Source organism: Sinocyclocheilus anshuiensis, unplaced genomic scaffold (assembly GCF_001515605.1).
Source record: "Sinocyclocheilus anshuiensis isolate Anshui unplaced genomic scaffold, SAMN03320099.WGS_v1.1 scaffold3105, whole genome shotgun sequence".
NCBI lineage: Eukaryota > Metazoa > Chordata > Actinopteri > Cypriniformes > Cyprinidae > Sinocyclocheilus > Sinocyclocheilus anshuiensis.
Window position 1 is genome coordinate 133,351 of NW_015556133.1, and position 16,163 is coordinate 149,513.

Here is a 16,163-nt window from a genome sequence, read left to right on the forward strand (position 1 = left end):
GCGATGAAAAAAAAAAAAACGTGGACAAACCATTCACTCTTGTTCAATGCGGAATTGCTGGAATATGAGCATTTATTCCATCATCACCCGGGTGCTGATAGCACGCGCGCACAGGTGAGACCTGAACAGCACACACTGATATCTGTGTTTAAGCTAAACTCGTTTAAGCTTTGCCAGATTAAACATTTAAGAGCCAGAGGACGCTCGCGCAGAGAGAAGATTTGTGCGTGCGCTCATCCGAAGCGAGCTAACCCGCGCCTCAGAATGCGCGCAAATATTAAGCTTTCTCTGAAGTCAGTGTTTCCCCTGCCATTATATTAGGGGGGCGGCCCGCCCCTCCAAAGGCACCCCCCGCCCCCCTTGAAGGTCAAGTTAATTTTATTTAATTTTACTTTCTCTATAGCGCCAGATCACAACAGAAGTAATTTAAAGTTACCTTTCCTATAGAACAGGTCTATACCTTGTTCTTTTATTAAACAACTAAATAGCCTTATGTTATTTATCTTATTTACACGACGGCATGTCATTTCTGTCTCTATGTTACATGGTCGCGCTCTCTGCATCGCGCACTCTGTGAGCACACTCCCACTCCCACTAGTATTTGTAAATATTAAGCCGCGAAATGACTATTTAAATATGATTTTTGCGTGTCTATGTGTTAATGAATGGCGCAGACGCGCGGTTATGTTTACTACTCGTACTGAAGCGTGTGTGACACTTCCGGTGATATTAACGTCTGCCGTCTCTCTAACGAGGACGTAAATACATGAACAACATCTCCAGAACTGCTCTGAGAGTCACTTCATGAGCACTTGACCGTTTCATTTGAGTAAAACTATCCTCATATCATATAAACACAGGAATGTAAAGGTATTCACGGCAACCCGTCAAAATAAAAGTTTGGTTTAACTTGAAGACATTGCATTACTATTGTTCAGTAGTTAAAACCAGTATTAAAACCTTATTTTTAAGGAATAGTCATACAATATTTCTTCAATGTTTTAATTGTAATATTAAATCCCCTTTATTTTCCAAAAATACAATTTGTTTAAATTTCATTAATTAAAAGATAAATTAAATGACTGTTTTATGCCTTAAAATATGTAAATACACAACACAGAATTTCTGAGGAAAAAAATCATTAGGCTACAGTAAGAATAAATGAAACTTGTTTTTATGTTTCAAATAATTAGTCATGTTAAAACAGAGAATTTGGTAACAATAAGGTTGGAAAAAATAAAACATTTCATATGGCCCTAAACATGTAATTTTTGTTAAACTTTTGATAAATTGATGTTAAATTGTTTACGTTTCATGATTTTAATTAATTAGACGTTTTTTTTATTAATAAAATTTAATTTAACCATTAAAAAGGAGTCCAGAAAAATTGAAACGGAAAATTTTTTGTTTCTGTATTAAATCAGGCTCTATTCATAGAATTAGAATAACTAATTCTAATTAACTAATAACTAATTTAATAATATTTAATAGATACAAACTGAACCGTGAGTAAGTTGAACCGTTCCACCCTTAATTCAAACCAACTGCAAATCATTCTGAAGTCCACCAGAACTATACTAGGGAAGTAAATTTTGGTCATTTTGTCTGCTTGACAAATAAATTAGATCTGCATACACCCAAAATGCTGTTTTAACTGATAATATATACAACACATACATATATATATATATATATTCTGAAAGTATAATAAATGCAATCCTTTTTTTCAACTTTTAAAAAGTCATTTATATATATATATACATTTATTATACTTTCAGAATTTACCATTACGAACTGATCAATCCCTAAAAAACAAGCATACAAGTTTTCACATATGCTGTGCCAACAAAACAATCCTACTTTGAAGCTAAATGTACTCAGGTATGCACCAAAATTTCTATTGTGGGGGAAAAAAGGGTCCAAACTGAGAGAATCACCCTAAAAACCTGAGAACTTTTAAATAAAACAGCTATACTGTGTAAAATTGCACATTTGTGGATGCATTGAGGACCTGCAAAGAATCAAGCCAATTCCAGGCCTTGTCTATTGAAGAATGAAGTTATTTGGCCACTCTGAGACATGCTGAAATATTGGATCGGGTGAGACGGCGGGATGACATGTGGTACAACAGCGTTCCACAGGGATGCTCTGCCCAGCAGCAAGTCAAGGCTAAATCGGGCCCATCTACAAGCCTCCCTAGAGAAGCCAGTTATGAAATGACATGACAGCACACATGTACTGCCAGACTGAAATATCACAGTTCTTTCTTTCTCTCCTTCTTTCAAAAAACAACAAAAAAAAAAACACTTAGAGAAAGTCATTCTGGCACCTGGCTGAACACACAACATTTCTCAAAACTTCACATGCAAGATCAAAACCACAGCAAACACTGCATGGCAAATAAAGCATCATTCATGGTCTCAAGCTAGATAAACCCTCATGAGACTGAGTCATACTGTGCCGTTTAAGCATTTTAGAAGCTGATACAAATATCTACTGGGGATAAGGCCACCAGGGAGACAGACGCCACAGTTCAGACCATTCAGACTGCAGTTAGAATACCTTTTGTGTGTTTGTCTTCAATTAACTCTCATTTAATTATACTCTTGATCCAGTCACCCATGGTTAACAGCTATTAGAAAAATAAGTACTAAAAACAAGGATGTAAACACAAGAGAGCACAACTTGAGGAAGAAAACGGTTCTGTACCTTTGCCCTTGGCTTGAGAAAGGAGATGAAAAAGGAACAGAGAGATAAAGAGTATCCACAGAAGGTAAGCATGGAGAGATATGAAGAAACGGTCAAAGCACAGTTCACATCTATGCATTCAAGGTTCACAGCAATTCAGTCAATTCAAGCATGCATAATCAATCTCAACAGAGTGAATACCAGTGAAGGAGTGTGGCATACCTTGATCCGCCATCATCATGTGTGCAAATCCTTTGAGAAACAGAGAAAGTGACACAAAAAAAAGAATATCTTTAGGTATGTATCAGACCATACGATGACATTAAATCTTTGCAGAAGGAAAAGGTTTATGAACATCTTATTTATTTTTAACACTTATATTTTAAGGTGTCATTGTTACACAGGTTACATGTATTTACTATTATAATAACAATTAATTATGCATAATTACATGCAAGTAACCCAAATCCTAACCCTAACTATACATGTAGTTAATTAATATTACTCCGTACTTAAATGTATAATTGTGACCCTGGACCACAAAACCAGTCTTAAGTCGCTGGAGTATATTTTTAGCAATAGCCAAAAAAACATTGTATGGGTCAAAATTATCGATTTTTCTTTTATGCCAAAAATCAATAGGATATTAAGTAAAGATCATGTTCCATGAAGATATTTTGTCAATTTCCTACTGTAAATATATCAAAACTTAATTTCTGATTAGTAATATGCATTGCTAAGAACTTAATTTGGACAACTTTAAATGCGATTTTCTCAATATTTAGATTTTTTTGCACCCTCAGATTCCAGATTTTCAAATAGTTGTATCTCGGCTAAATATCGTCCTATCATAACAAACCATACATCAATGGAAAGCTTATTTATTCAGCTTTCAGATTATGTCATGATGTATAAATCTCAATTTCAAAAAATTGACCCTTATGACTGGTTTTGTGGTCAAAGGTCAAAATTACACTGTAACAAGGACACCTTAAAATAAAGTGTAATCTAAAGTTTTAATAATCTGACACAAAGTGGTAATTACAAAAGTATCTGCTTTTGCATTTTCATGGAAATTATTGGTTTAACTTGTTTATTTTTATTTATTTAGATGTTTTATCTAATGTGACAGCTCAATTTTTTGATTGTAAAGTGACAAAAATGTAAATACATTATGAATAGTCATCTATAGCCCAAAGTTGGTGTAGAAACAACCCTCTACGGACACCTTGGCAATTGAATTGCCATTGGTTAGTAAATTGTTTTGTTTACTCGCCAGACTATATAATAAATGTTTGTAAAATGGCAGTTTTTTTAAATATCTGAAAGTACACTCTTAACATCAGTCAGTCAAGCATTATAATATGATAATCTAGTATTATTTAATGATAGAACTTTAGTAATTAGAATTAAAACTTGATAACCATTTATGAATGCATATACCGGACTGGTGGTGGTGCTTTTTTGGTCATTCAGTGTTTCTGTAAAAAAAAATTGGGAAAAAACTAACAAAAATACTGATAAGACAATAATGATACGAATTCTACTAATAAGAACAATATAAAACGCACCAAGGATTAATGAGCTACTGGATTCATGAATATGCTCGAACTGATTTGCTGAAATCAAAACAGGGACGATAATGAGATTGCCGTTTGCGCATTAGTTCCGCCTACTACCAGAGAACCCGGCAGTTCTTAAAAGCGAAAGAATTCCAAAGGAACGCTGTTATAAGTACAAAAGGACGGCGAGTCGTGCGCCTTCACACTAAAGTATACGATACGTCAAATACAGGTGCGCTGCGCATCCGTTGAGATGAACTGAAAAATAGCACAGATCACTTGACGGAGAGTGAAACTCTGAAGCACTCAGTTAGAGTGTTCAGCAAGTGAAAATATATCTGTGCTAAACTTATACTTAGCCTTCAACTCACACACTGGCGAGTAAAATCAGAGAATTTATTAGCCATTGGCTAATATTAGACATCATTTAGTCGCCCAGAGTGAAGATTTAGTCGCATATGCGAGTGATTTACTCACAATGTAGAGGGTTGAGAAATTATTTACAAACAGAAACTACTAAATTAGACAAGTAATTACAAAGAAACGTAAAGAAAAGTAACACATTTAACTAAATGTGACATTTTGATGTAGAAAGACTGAAATGGTATTTCCTTGCAAAAAATACAACTTTTAAAAATCATTTTTACAGTGTTGTGCATTGTATGTTGTTTAATATAAATGTGGCAAAGTATATTGATTTTAATTATTAATTTAGTAATTAAACTAATTTTTCCAAATGCATATTATAGATCTTATTGTGAACAGTTCAATCATGCATATTTCATTTTCTCAACTTCGGTTTCATGGCAACTAAGTATTTTTCATTATGGTAAAGAGAGCAATAGCATGTTTGAAAATATACGTTTATATTACTGTATATTTGAATAACATATGCACTCTACATCATTAATGCTTTCACCGCCTATAAAAGACAGCTTCAAATCAGCCTTAAGGACATTATCAACTCACCTGGGATGCTGTTGGCCTCTGATGGTGTTGCAGAAAAGAAGACACAATGGAAAAAAGAAAAAAAAGAGGAGAGAAACATTGCAGCCATTAGAGCCCACTCATATTATCTTTGCATGAAAACTATCATGCAAACTCTGACACACCTGCCAGCATGCACTGAGCAGACATCTGCCCTGTGCATGTACATAGAAACCCTTAAAATGCCCCTTGCATCCATCCATCCACCCCCTCTTCTCCCTGGGATATGAGGAGGGGGGGATCAGATCTGTGGTGTATGAAACAACATGACACACCAACATCTAAGAGGTCTAGTTCATCTTCCATGTCTTACACACACTCCCAAAGCCCACATCCACGCCTGGGTCATAAATCCAAACAGGCAACAAACAGAACCTGCTCCCTTTAGAGAGGGTTGTGGATTTATGGGACGCTGATGTTTGTCTAAAGCACTGTTCCATACTCAGAGCCTGGTAGCGTTTACTCTCATTGTAGACACACACTCGCTCTCTCTCTCTGTGTCACAGGCCGCCTTTGGCACTGAAGCACTGGGCTGACTCATTTCATTAATGCACTCTGGTCGTCTCCCAAACCAAAGGGCATCCAACACTGATAAACGGGCATTGCAATGCTCTGTGTGATGAAAAACAGCTAATCTACGATTTCTCTAATCTGTTCCGGCTAGGGATGATTTACGATCATCCGAACATCCAACTACTCGATTAGTGAGGTCAGTGATTCTTAAGCTTTGATATTTTTAGCAGTGGTGATATTATTGTGTTCAACTTCAGCTGTTAAACATAAGAAAATTTGTTTAAAATAATTAGTCATGTTAAAACACAGAATTTGGTAACAATAAAATATAAGGTTGGAAAAAATTAACATTTCATAGGGCCCTAAACATGTAATTTTTGTTAAACTTTTGATAAATGAATGTTAAATTGTTTACGTTTCATGATTTTAATTAATTATAAATGTTTTTTGATTAATACAATTTTATTTAACCATTAAAAAGGTGTCCAGAAAAATTTAAACGGAAAAAAACAAAACAAAACATTCTCTTAAAGTGACAGCACTTTCTTAATATTAATCAAACAGCAACAACAAAGAAATCACTCACTGCTCTTGATTGAATAGCTTTTGTAACTTTATTCAAGATTAATCTTTAATTTATACAGTCAAATATGCAATGCTGTTTTACACTTCATTACTTTATTCAATTTCTACCTGAAAACTTATGTTAGACCTACATAAAAAAATATGAAAATCACTGTTTATTTTATTTGTATCTTTACTCTATTGTATTTATTTGTGCTGTTGCTTGTAGTTAGATTATTCTTATTTTCTTTATTTTTATTTGACAGTATAGTTTTTGCCTAAACATATCACATACCGAACCACTAAACTACTCGATTAGTGAGGTCAGTGATTCTTAAGCTTTGATATTTTTAGCAGTGGTGATATTATTGTGTTCAACTTCAGCTGTTAAACATAAGAAAATTATCTTAAAATAAATTTTAAAAAAAATTATAATATTTTTTTTTTTTTGACTATTAAAACAGAAATCTATTTTGTGTATATATAGTGTACACAACTTTAGATTAATAACACTTTAGAAGTAAATGTATTTCCTAATTACCAATTTTTTTTTTATATATTGTAAATGTGCATTATATATTACATGACATAAACCAAATATTTTAAAATATACATAGACATTATAACTATTATTAGGTATACTTTTTAAAATACTTTTTATTCATTAATATTTAGCTAACTTTGAGATTATCCAGATTATTCCAATGAATTATTTCATATGACTCTAAAGAATTTAAGATTTTACTGTAGATTTTTTAATACCAGACACTGACAGGCTGAAAAACCAATTTATCTGTTGCCAGTGCACACAAACTGCTGCTAATACAGGAAATTAAGGAAAACCTGATGGGGTCTGCCTCCATGAAATGCTTTTAGTGCAGAGTAATTATAGCTACATTAGACATTAATTTAGTCCTGTATGTGTTGATGTCTGTACTGGCTGAAAATGCAATATGTTGTCTCTCACGGTCACTCATTTTCGGGACACGTTCCAATGTGTAAGTGTGTGTCTGTCTGCCGTGCTTGTTAAAGGCTGGTACAGGACATTAAGTCCTCTGATGAGATGCATTAACCTGGTGGGGAAAGTATTAGGATGTGATTGGAGAGCGGGGAATGCTGAGCTACACTCAGGATGTGAGAGCCATGGTGACTTGATTGATGTGTTCAGCTCTTGAGATGACCTGTACTGAAGTTCTGGCTGGAATATGAATGTCTACATGCACTGTCAGCCTTCTATGATGACCTAGTTTCTCAGAAACAGCGGTGAAACAAAAATTAATGTTTAGTTGTAGCACATCAGTAGATCTTTTCCTTGTTTTCTCAAAAGCAACAAGTTTACTAGTTTAATCTGGATTCACACCAAATTGTAATGATCCCTGCAATAAAGAGTCATGTGAATAAAATCTGTTTCTCAACACATTTTATGCATCGTTTTCTAAAATAAATATTAAATTATTAACCAGAATACTACATTTTTGCATTTTCTGAACAATTTTGTTCAAAAAGTGAAAATGTTAAGTTCAATTACTTAGAACAGTTCTCTTATATACAAAAAAAGCAAACCATAACTAGAAAATGTTTAGAGAGTCTTATCCTTAAAAAAACAACTCTAAGATCTACATATCCTCATAATGCACTTTTGAATTTGCTTTGTTTACATTAAATAACACATGAGGAGATTTGTAAAGAGTGGCCAGCTTAAACATAAACCTCAGCGTACCAATTCAGAGACCATCCGCATGGGAAGACAGACTGAGTGTTTGTTTGGCTGCCAAATGTTTATTATTCTAATCCGCCAAAAGATTACGCGCTTTCGCAAATGATGCAGCGGCGTGGCTATCACGATTTTCACAGAGCGAGGAACATACGCCACGGCAACGCAAAGCAGTTCTGAGGCCATTTTAGCCATCTGGCTATCAAGAGGAGTGTCAGATTGTTGTTGCTGCTGCTATGGCAATTGGATTCAGTCAAACGTACGTAAGGCTAATGCTTAACACTTCGGACCAGCTTGCCATATGGCTCCGACCCGATATTTATTACCCACGTACAGATGTTTCAAAAGCCTGAAGACACAAGGTTAAGATGGAATTAAGATTGCTCAGTGGATTTTCGTAATGTTGTTATCAAACACTGATGTCAGCCATTAATGTGTCATTTCACAATACTGGTTTTGATTAGAGAGACGCCAGGAGAGGAAGTTCAGCTGTAGTCTTACAGAGCCTTTAAGTTCAGGCTACCCCTGTGCATCAGTATAAATGGCCTCCAAAAATGGTTTATTTATTCTTTTATGATTGGCTGAACTGATTCCCAGCATTCAAAGCCATCAAAGCTGCTTTTACGTCTGGCTTTAGCCCCTATCAGTTGACTGCAGGACCCAGTCAGCCAAACAAGATGGAGAGGAACAACGGCTGTAAATCAAGCCCAAAACTCTGTTCTCTTTACAACCAATAAATTTAACCCTAGTGTCTTCTACACATCCCTCTTTCTCTCATTTTCTCTTTCTTGCGCTCTGAAACAGGCTGTACATGCATACACATTCCCTTCTATATTAAATACCCAAGTACACAGATAGCATCCTGGCTTTAACATTTTAATCACATTCAGTAATTGTGTAATTAAGGAGAGCATCGCAGGAGTGGTTGTGTCTACAATGAGAGTAACAACTCATAGGGCTCAGAGCACTGATCACCGATCAATCACCCAGCTTAAACACTCCAGTCACAAGGGGAAAAAAGTTTAGGCCTAATCAAGACAGGAAATATACACATTAGTTTCTGTAATTGTTTCCTAGCTAATTAAAATTCATTATTTATCAGGTAAAGATAACCCATATTGTTTTTGCTAGAATTTAAAGCATTTAAGAGGATATCTTTAAAGCAAAAATTATCAAAAGAAACAGAAATATTCAAAAAAGAAATCATAGTGTACCTTTCATTACCATCAGGATCATCTACCAGGATCTAAAACTTGTTTCATGGGGAAGAACTCAAAAGTTGCGTTCTGTGGTATAACAAAATTAGTTTAGTTATGATGATTATATTTACAAAATAAATGCGCGCAAACCAGAAGATCTGTGTATAAATGAGCACATTCGATAACCAAGGTCATAAAATGTTCTTTCTAGGAAAACCAGTAATGACGCTATAAAGAATTGCAATTGACATGTTTAAAATAGGCAATTATCCCCCATCTCTGATTCAGTCTCTGTTGAAGAAGTGCAACAACAAAACCCAGAGCTGTGAAATGGCCTCCTCAAATCCCCAGAGAAACTAAAATGGCCACTTCAGAAAAACAACCAAGGGACCTAAAAATGCACCTTAACATCCTAACACCCCACCTCCTCAGCCGGGCACGCTAACACACACACACACACAAACACTTGCCAGAGACAAACAGCTTAGTGCTTTACAGAGGTAAAAACGCAGGCTTTGCTAGTAGTGCATTTCAATGACATTCACTTTCAATTGACCGTAAGAAGCGATGGGGGAATAGAGGAGGGTCTTATGAAGCTGATCAAGAAATTCCCAGCACAAAAACGCCTGCCAATGCAGAAAACAGATCAATCTCTGTAGACAAGCTAAGAGACGCCATTAACCTGAACCTTAGAGTCAAACTTCAGTAGCATGAATGATTCTGGGAAACATTATTCACATTTCAGCAGTTAAGACTGACAATTTCGAGTATAATTAGATGGGTGCCAATAAACGTTTGAGAAAAGATTTTACATTGCATATACAGTACAAAGTCAATATTGCATTTGCTCTTATCAAGCTGTAAAATATAAACCGTTTTACCTTCGTTGCAGAATCGGCCAACATATTCTGTCTTAGAACAATCACAAAGCGGTTCCCCATCCACAACGGAGCACGTTCCTCCATTCTCGCATGGGTTCTCCATGCAGATCCCCTCTATGTCCATGCGGACCCTCTGGCTGCTTAGCAGAATAGGTTCCTTGTTACTGTACTTCAGTTCCCTGATAATTCCCTTAAACGGTGGAAGATCCTTCACTGTCGGGAGAGTGAGCACAGAAATACGAATATCTTGAGGGACTCCGCCCAGGAAGAGGTCACTAACGATCTTCATGTACTGCCTCTGTGGCTGCACCTCGCCCAATTTGCTCACTCCGTCCAGAACCAGCACAGTTCTCAGGTTGTACCTGCTCAGGGTGGCAGAATGCCAGCTGCTGTCATTGACTCGCTTGTCCGATACGACTGTGGTCTCGGCACAATCGATGCCGAACTGCAACTGGAGCTTCCCTTCGACCACCATGAGCTGCAGGAAGTCGCAGAAGCCACCATCGTCAAAGTACAGGATTAAGGCGGTGGACACGTCTGTTTTGAACTGGAAGCTGAGGTCACTTCTGGTGCTGGCGTCCCAGCGGAGATAGCGTGCCCACTGGCCTTGCGACCCTGTAAACTCCAGGCCCAAGCAGGGCCCAAGTACAGTACTGATCAGCAGCTGCAACTGGACTGGGAATCTGAAGAAATTCATTGTAAAAGTGCTGGAGATTTGGGGTTCTTATCCTGAACAGAAGGAAATCATTGAATGCGCTTTGGTTCAAAGGTCAGTATATCCAAAGTACATCCCACAGTATGCCCAGAGATACTAAAGAAGAGGTGAGATCGTCAACGCAGCGACAAACAAAAAATATCCTAAAAGAGGAGAGGGAGTTAGGAGGAGAACAGTCTTAAATAACAGTCATAAGGCTAATGACATTGCACAACAATCCAATCTCTGTCAGGCGACAATAAAAGTACTTCTTCCACGTTTCCTGGAATGGATCGACTTGAGGAGATGAGCAGATGAGGTGTTGTGTGTCTGCTGAGGTGCTGTTTTCTTCTGGTATCTCCTCAGACTTCAATCATCCAGACAGGTCCTCCAGGTCGGACTCTTTCTGTATTTAGGGAAACCAGCGCAGACTGCATGATGCCTTGTGGGTAATGTAGTCCATACTGTTACTCTGCCCCGTCTAGCACACAATAGCTGTCAAAATAGAAAAGCATCAAATTACAAACGAATCCACGAATGTCTCAGTCTATCGAGTGTGTGATTTTTTTTATGCATAAAACACAAAAGCATAAAAATATATTATGTAACAAAACAATTCAGTACACTTTCACAAATATTATCATGAAAAGCTGCATTTGAATAAGTCTCTCATCATTTTGTAAAACGCAACTCCTGATAAAGCCTAATTAAAAGTTTCTATTTTAGAGGCATTTTACCCAAAAGATTCTTGTGTGTTATCGGTCATCTAGTGTGTAAATTACCAGCATTATTCACATGGCAGCTCCAGCTATCATTCAATAGCAGCGAGTCTGTGTTTATCTGATGATGTGGAAAATTAAAAGGCTTTCTGCAGGATGCACAATGCATGAAAACAATAATATGCATGTCGACACATTCTCATGACACATAATCCACATTTACAGCACCATAGTCATCTAAACACTAGGTCTAAAAACCTATAATATTTTGCTTTAAAAATATTTAATTTAGGTGTTGTCCTTCATTTTGAAAAAAAAATGCATTGCATAAAGATGATCTATAATTAATAATAATCTTAAATAATCTAATGAATAATCTAAAATTATTGTGCATTATTATTATTATTATTTTATTTTTTTTTTTAAGGAATGTTGCATAACAAGATGCAGTAAAAATGCAACGGAAATGTTTATTTTATGGATTAAAATAATTACAGGGCTTTTTTAACACATCCTTAAGCGCAAACAAAATGGCCTGTTTTGTTCTACAAATATGAGAGAAGATTCCCATGCTGAAGTTTGGCCTTGAACCAGCACAGATTAGTAGGACTTTTGTGAAGGCAAAACGCAGCTCCGGCTCCTCTTAACATGTGTCCCCTACGTGCATAAATGAATAGGCTCCAATTACACGGCAACATGCGAGGTGTAACCTAATAGACATCTAATATTGCCCGTGTCCTTGCCAGAGGCGTAGGCAGCAGGTACGGCAGGACAATAGTGCTTCCAGCCCACACGATTCAACCGAGCCGAAACACAATGCATGCCGTCAGAGCTCTGCCTGCTGCAGCTGAAGAGGGGAAAAAGAGCGAGAGACCGCGTGCTTGTAACAGATACTCCACGTTGGCTCGCTCCCACACCTCGAAATATGCATGTGTGCTTTCCCTTTTTCTTTTTTTGTCGGGCGAGGGCCTGCAAAGAGGAGGAGAGAGGTGAAAAGGCTAAACTGAGCACATCATTGTCCTCATTGATATGTGATTGACACACCCCACTGGGAACGGCACACAACACCACAAAATAAAACCCCTGCGTTTGGATCCCGCTTAAAAAGTCGGCGAGTAGGAGAAGGAGGTGTAATAGAGGAAGGGAGGCATGTTAATGACAGCAGGCCCAACCATTAATCAGACACACAAAGCTGGGTTTTACCACAGGTGCCTCAATTATGCTCTGCCATTACACCAGAAGAGCTGCGACAAAATGTCCTCCAGTGCATCCGATGATATCATGGAGGCTTTGGGAGGAGGTGCACGCCATTTCAGCGAGCTCGGCTCCGTAAGTGACACGGTTGCCGTCGAGCCTCAGCGTGGTGGAGCGGAGGAGTGGGCGAGGTAGAGCTGGGCCAAAATGGATGACATCAGCATCCGGTGCTCTCCTCCTGGGCTGCCAGCCGGCGAATGGGAGGCGTGAGGATCCTACCTGGCCTCATATAGCCTCCCCCCAGTGACCCAGAGTGGGCACGGGTACCACCAGCAACCCCCTAAGCAACCCACTGCAGAGGAATAGGGACTTGTGAGTGGTTCTGCAGCAGTCATTTACGGCATTACATCACCTTGCCAAAACACACCATCCTTGTGCCATGATTCACTATAATACCCCTCATAATCAGAGGATTAGGAATATGATTTATGACCAAATTTCACTGTGGTAAAGGTGTGGAGTGTGTGCATTATATAGGGCTCTCTGATCAAGACAGAAAGATCACGTCACACTGCGGTGTATTGGAAAGGCAGAGCACATTCGATGAGTGTTTTGGAGAACTGAGCATTACACAACGCCAATAGGAAATATTCTTCAATGCGACACAGACAAAAAGGCGATTTTAAAGAATTAAAAAAAGAAAAAAAATCTAACGCGGCAGAACGATATTCGTTACAAAATTGGGAAATGTGTTATGTGTTTCTTATTATATTCGGTAAACAAAACGAAAATATATATTATATTTTACATGGCGTTCATTAAATATCTAATACATTTATATGTGCATATATATATGTGTATTTTTCAGTTTTAGAATTATCAGTGTTAATTATTCTAATTCGTTTATCTCTGTGGAAAAATACATCGGTTGCATTAAAATCATTTAGCTGTCTTGGCTTGATATGTAAATGGAGATTATGACCAACACCCGTGAGAACAAAACGATACAAAATACAGGGAAACTAAACAATATAAATGTCCTTTTATTTTAATTTTAGCTAACGTGTAATGCGATTTAATACATTTGAAACAGATGTATATTTTTAAGCAAAAATCGTTTATATGGATTATTAAATTTGAATGGTTTTGTGCTCCAATATTTCGTTTTTACAATATACACACAAAATGTGCTCTAATACACCAAATTATTAGTGCACAATTCAGTCACCTAAAACAAGGCACGTCAGTCTCACAAATAAATGAGCACATGTATAAACAGACCGACAAAATCATTTTGGTGAGAGGACACAGCATCATATTTCACACAAAAGATGTCACAAAACACCACAGGGTGAAATTATATTCGAGCGTCATGGAGAAATTAAACACGATCGAATCAATATATGATATATTATTTTAATTCAGACATACGTGTTCATTTTCATTTCTGTCAGCTGTGAAAAAAAAATCGTCGATGAATATGTGTGTGTGTTTGACAAGGCCGTGCTCAGTAAATATTATCTACCCCGACAATTTCAGGACAAACGATACTGTCTGGGTGGATGTGTAAACATTTCGGCAAAAATGTTTAACACACAAATACAATGTATCTAGCCCAATTATTATTTTGACAAAAACATTCAATGTAGGCTACTAAAAAGCATAAGCCTGGATCGTCTACCTTTAAAATGAGTGTGTGAGCGCGCTAGTGTGTGATATACTGGATTATTACCAAAGTCTATTGAATTCCAGGAGATCTAACTGAGCCACTATAAATTGATGAGAACGAATTAAGATATTCTAATAATGCACTGTACTCACTTGAGCACTTCAAAGCGAGACAAAAAGAGCTGAATGTGCATGTTATGTGCAAACGTGCAAAAAGTCAGTTCAAAAAAATTCTAACATTTCAATTATTGTGACATCAAGACAGATGTTTATATTGAATCATTTATAAGGGTTTGTGAATATTCTTAAATCACTGCAACGTGTTAATAGCCACCCTTGAACTATTTATAATTTTTTTAATAAATATATTTTGAATAAAAGACTGCTAAGATTTCCGTATACATTGTCTAATAAAATCCAGAATAAAGTAGTACACTAATAGATCATATTAGTAAAATGTATTAGGCTAAGTACACCACATGTGTGCATCCTAAAAAATTAATTTTAGCCAAATAAATTTGTAGCAAGTGTTAATACATTTTCATACATGCGCTAAAAAAGAACATGGATATGCGTTCCTGTGTATTTGACCAGTCCATGTCTAGGTGCATTCATAAGGATGGACCTGCAGTGGGCATGCGTGTTGTTTATCCTGAGTGGCAGTTGATCATGGGCTCCACAGACACCTGAGAACTCTTATTCATTATTCAGAGCCACAGATCAAGAAAAACAGGTATCCTGAGAGCAAAGCGCGAAATTGTTTGTTACATGTTTACTGAGGAAAAGACGTGCTTTTTTCGTGTTTACTACAAGAATACAAGCCTATGTTGTCAAACTTACTGAAAATAAACGAAATATTCTGTGATATTTCGGGCAGCTGACAAAAACAAATAGAGTCAGTAACGTTACATATTTATTTTTGTGCCTAAAATTTAGTCTCGAAAACCGCTCTCAACTCTGACAAAAATATGTTACTGTTTCCACACTGAGCTCTGTATAGAAGATGACCGTCTATCCTTGAAGAATAAATACTCGTAAATGTATTTTTAGAGTTCGACAGCGCGTGTAAAACCTCTTTTCGTTTTTTGTGTTGTGGGCCTGAATGATAATACAGTTTAGTATTTTAATAGCGCTACTCCGCGAAACAACGCGAATGTCGTTTATTTTGCCACACGCCGCGTTCACAGAAATAACAATTAAAATTAAACAACAACCGTGATTTACAATGTAAAAACAAGCCAACTAAGTGTAAATACTCGAAGTAAGTGATGAACTTAAAACATCCCGGCGAGCTTTCAATCATTCCCGTACCAAAAAGAAAAAAGAAACAGACTAACCTCAGTTTTCGTAAAAATATCCCAAAGCGTAATAATCCACATTACATTCCCAACAGGCTCTATATGTTTGGTCCACGCCGCTAAATGTCGTTTTTTCACGGTCTTGTGTGAGGATGTTTTACCCCCGTTCTCCCGTTCTGTGCTCGCTTACAGTTACAGAGAGCCGCGCGCTCAGAGATACTGTTGGACAATCACGAGATTTTCACACACGCGCCCCGCGACCCCGCCTTCCTCTTACTGCGAGGCTCGCGCCATTTAAAGGTGTAGTAAAATCTGAGAGAAAACTTGGCCAAAATCAAACGAGTTTCTTTTTGAAGCGGTAGATACATTTATATGGGGAAAGGGACACGAAAAGTCTACGAGATGTCTGTGTTCTGTTTGCTTACATTTGTGGATCCATGCTGACTTGATGAAGTCCCCTCAGAAACGCGCCGTTTCTTCTA

General features: G+C 37.1%; 1 protein-coding gene across 1 annotated transcript in view; it reads right to left on the minus strand.

Annotated features, from left to right (window-relative positions):
- LOC107676277 (neurexin-3a-like) overlaps positions 1 to 15,901 on the minus strand; it is a 136,220-nt gene extending 120,319 nt beyond the window's left edge. Inside the window, exons 1-5 of the mRNA XM_016470808.1 lie at positions 15,721 to 15,901; positions 10,109 to 11,297; positions 5,220 to 5,237; positions 2,911 to 2,940; positions 2,710 to 2,721 (exon numbers count right to left, since the gene is read on the minus strand). Of these exons, the coding sequence (XP_016326294.1) occupies positions 2,710 to 2,721; positions 2,911 to 2,940; positions 5,220 to 5,237; positions 10,109 to 10,805 (757 nt within the window). The 5' untranslated portion in view covers positions 10,806 to 11,297; positions 15,721 to 15,901. The remainder of the gene's footprint in view (positions 1 to 2,709; positions 2,722 to 2,910; positions 2,941 to 5,219; positions 5,238 to 10,108; positions 11,298 to 15,720) is intronic.
- Between the last annotated feature and the right edge of the window lie 262 nt (positions 15,902 to 16,163).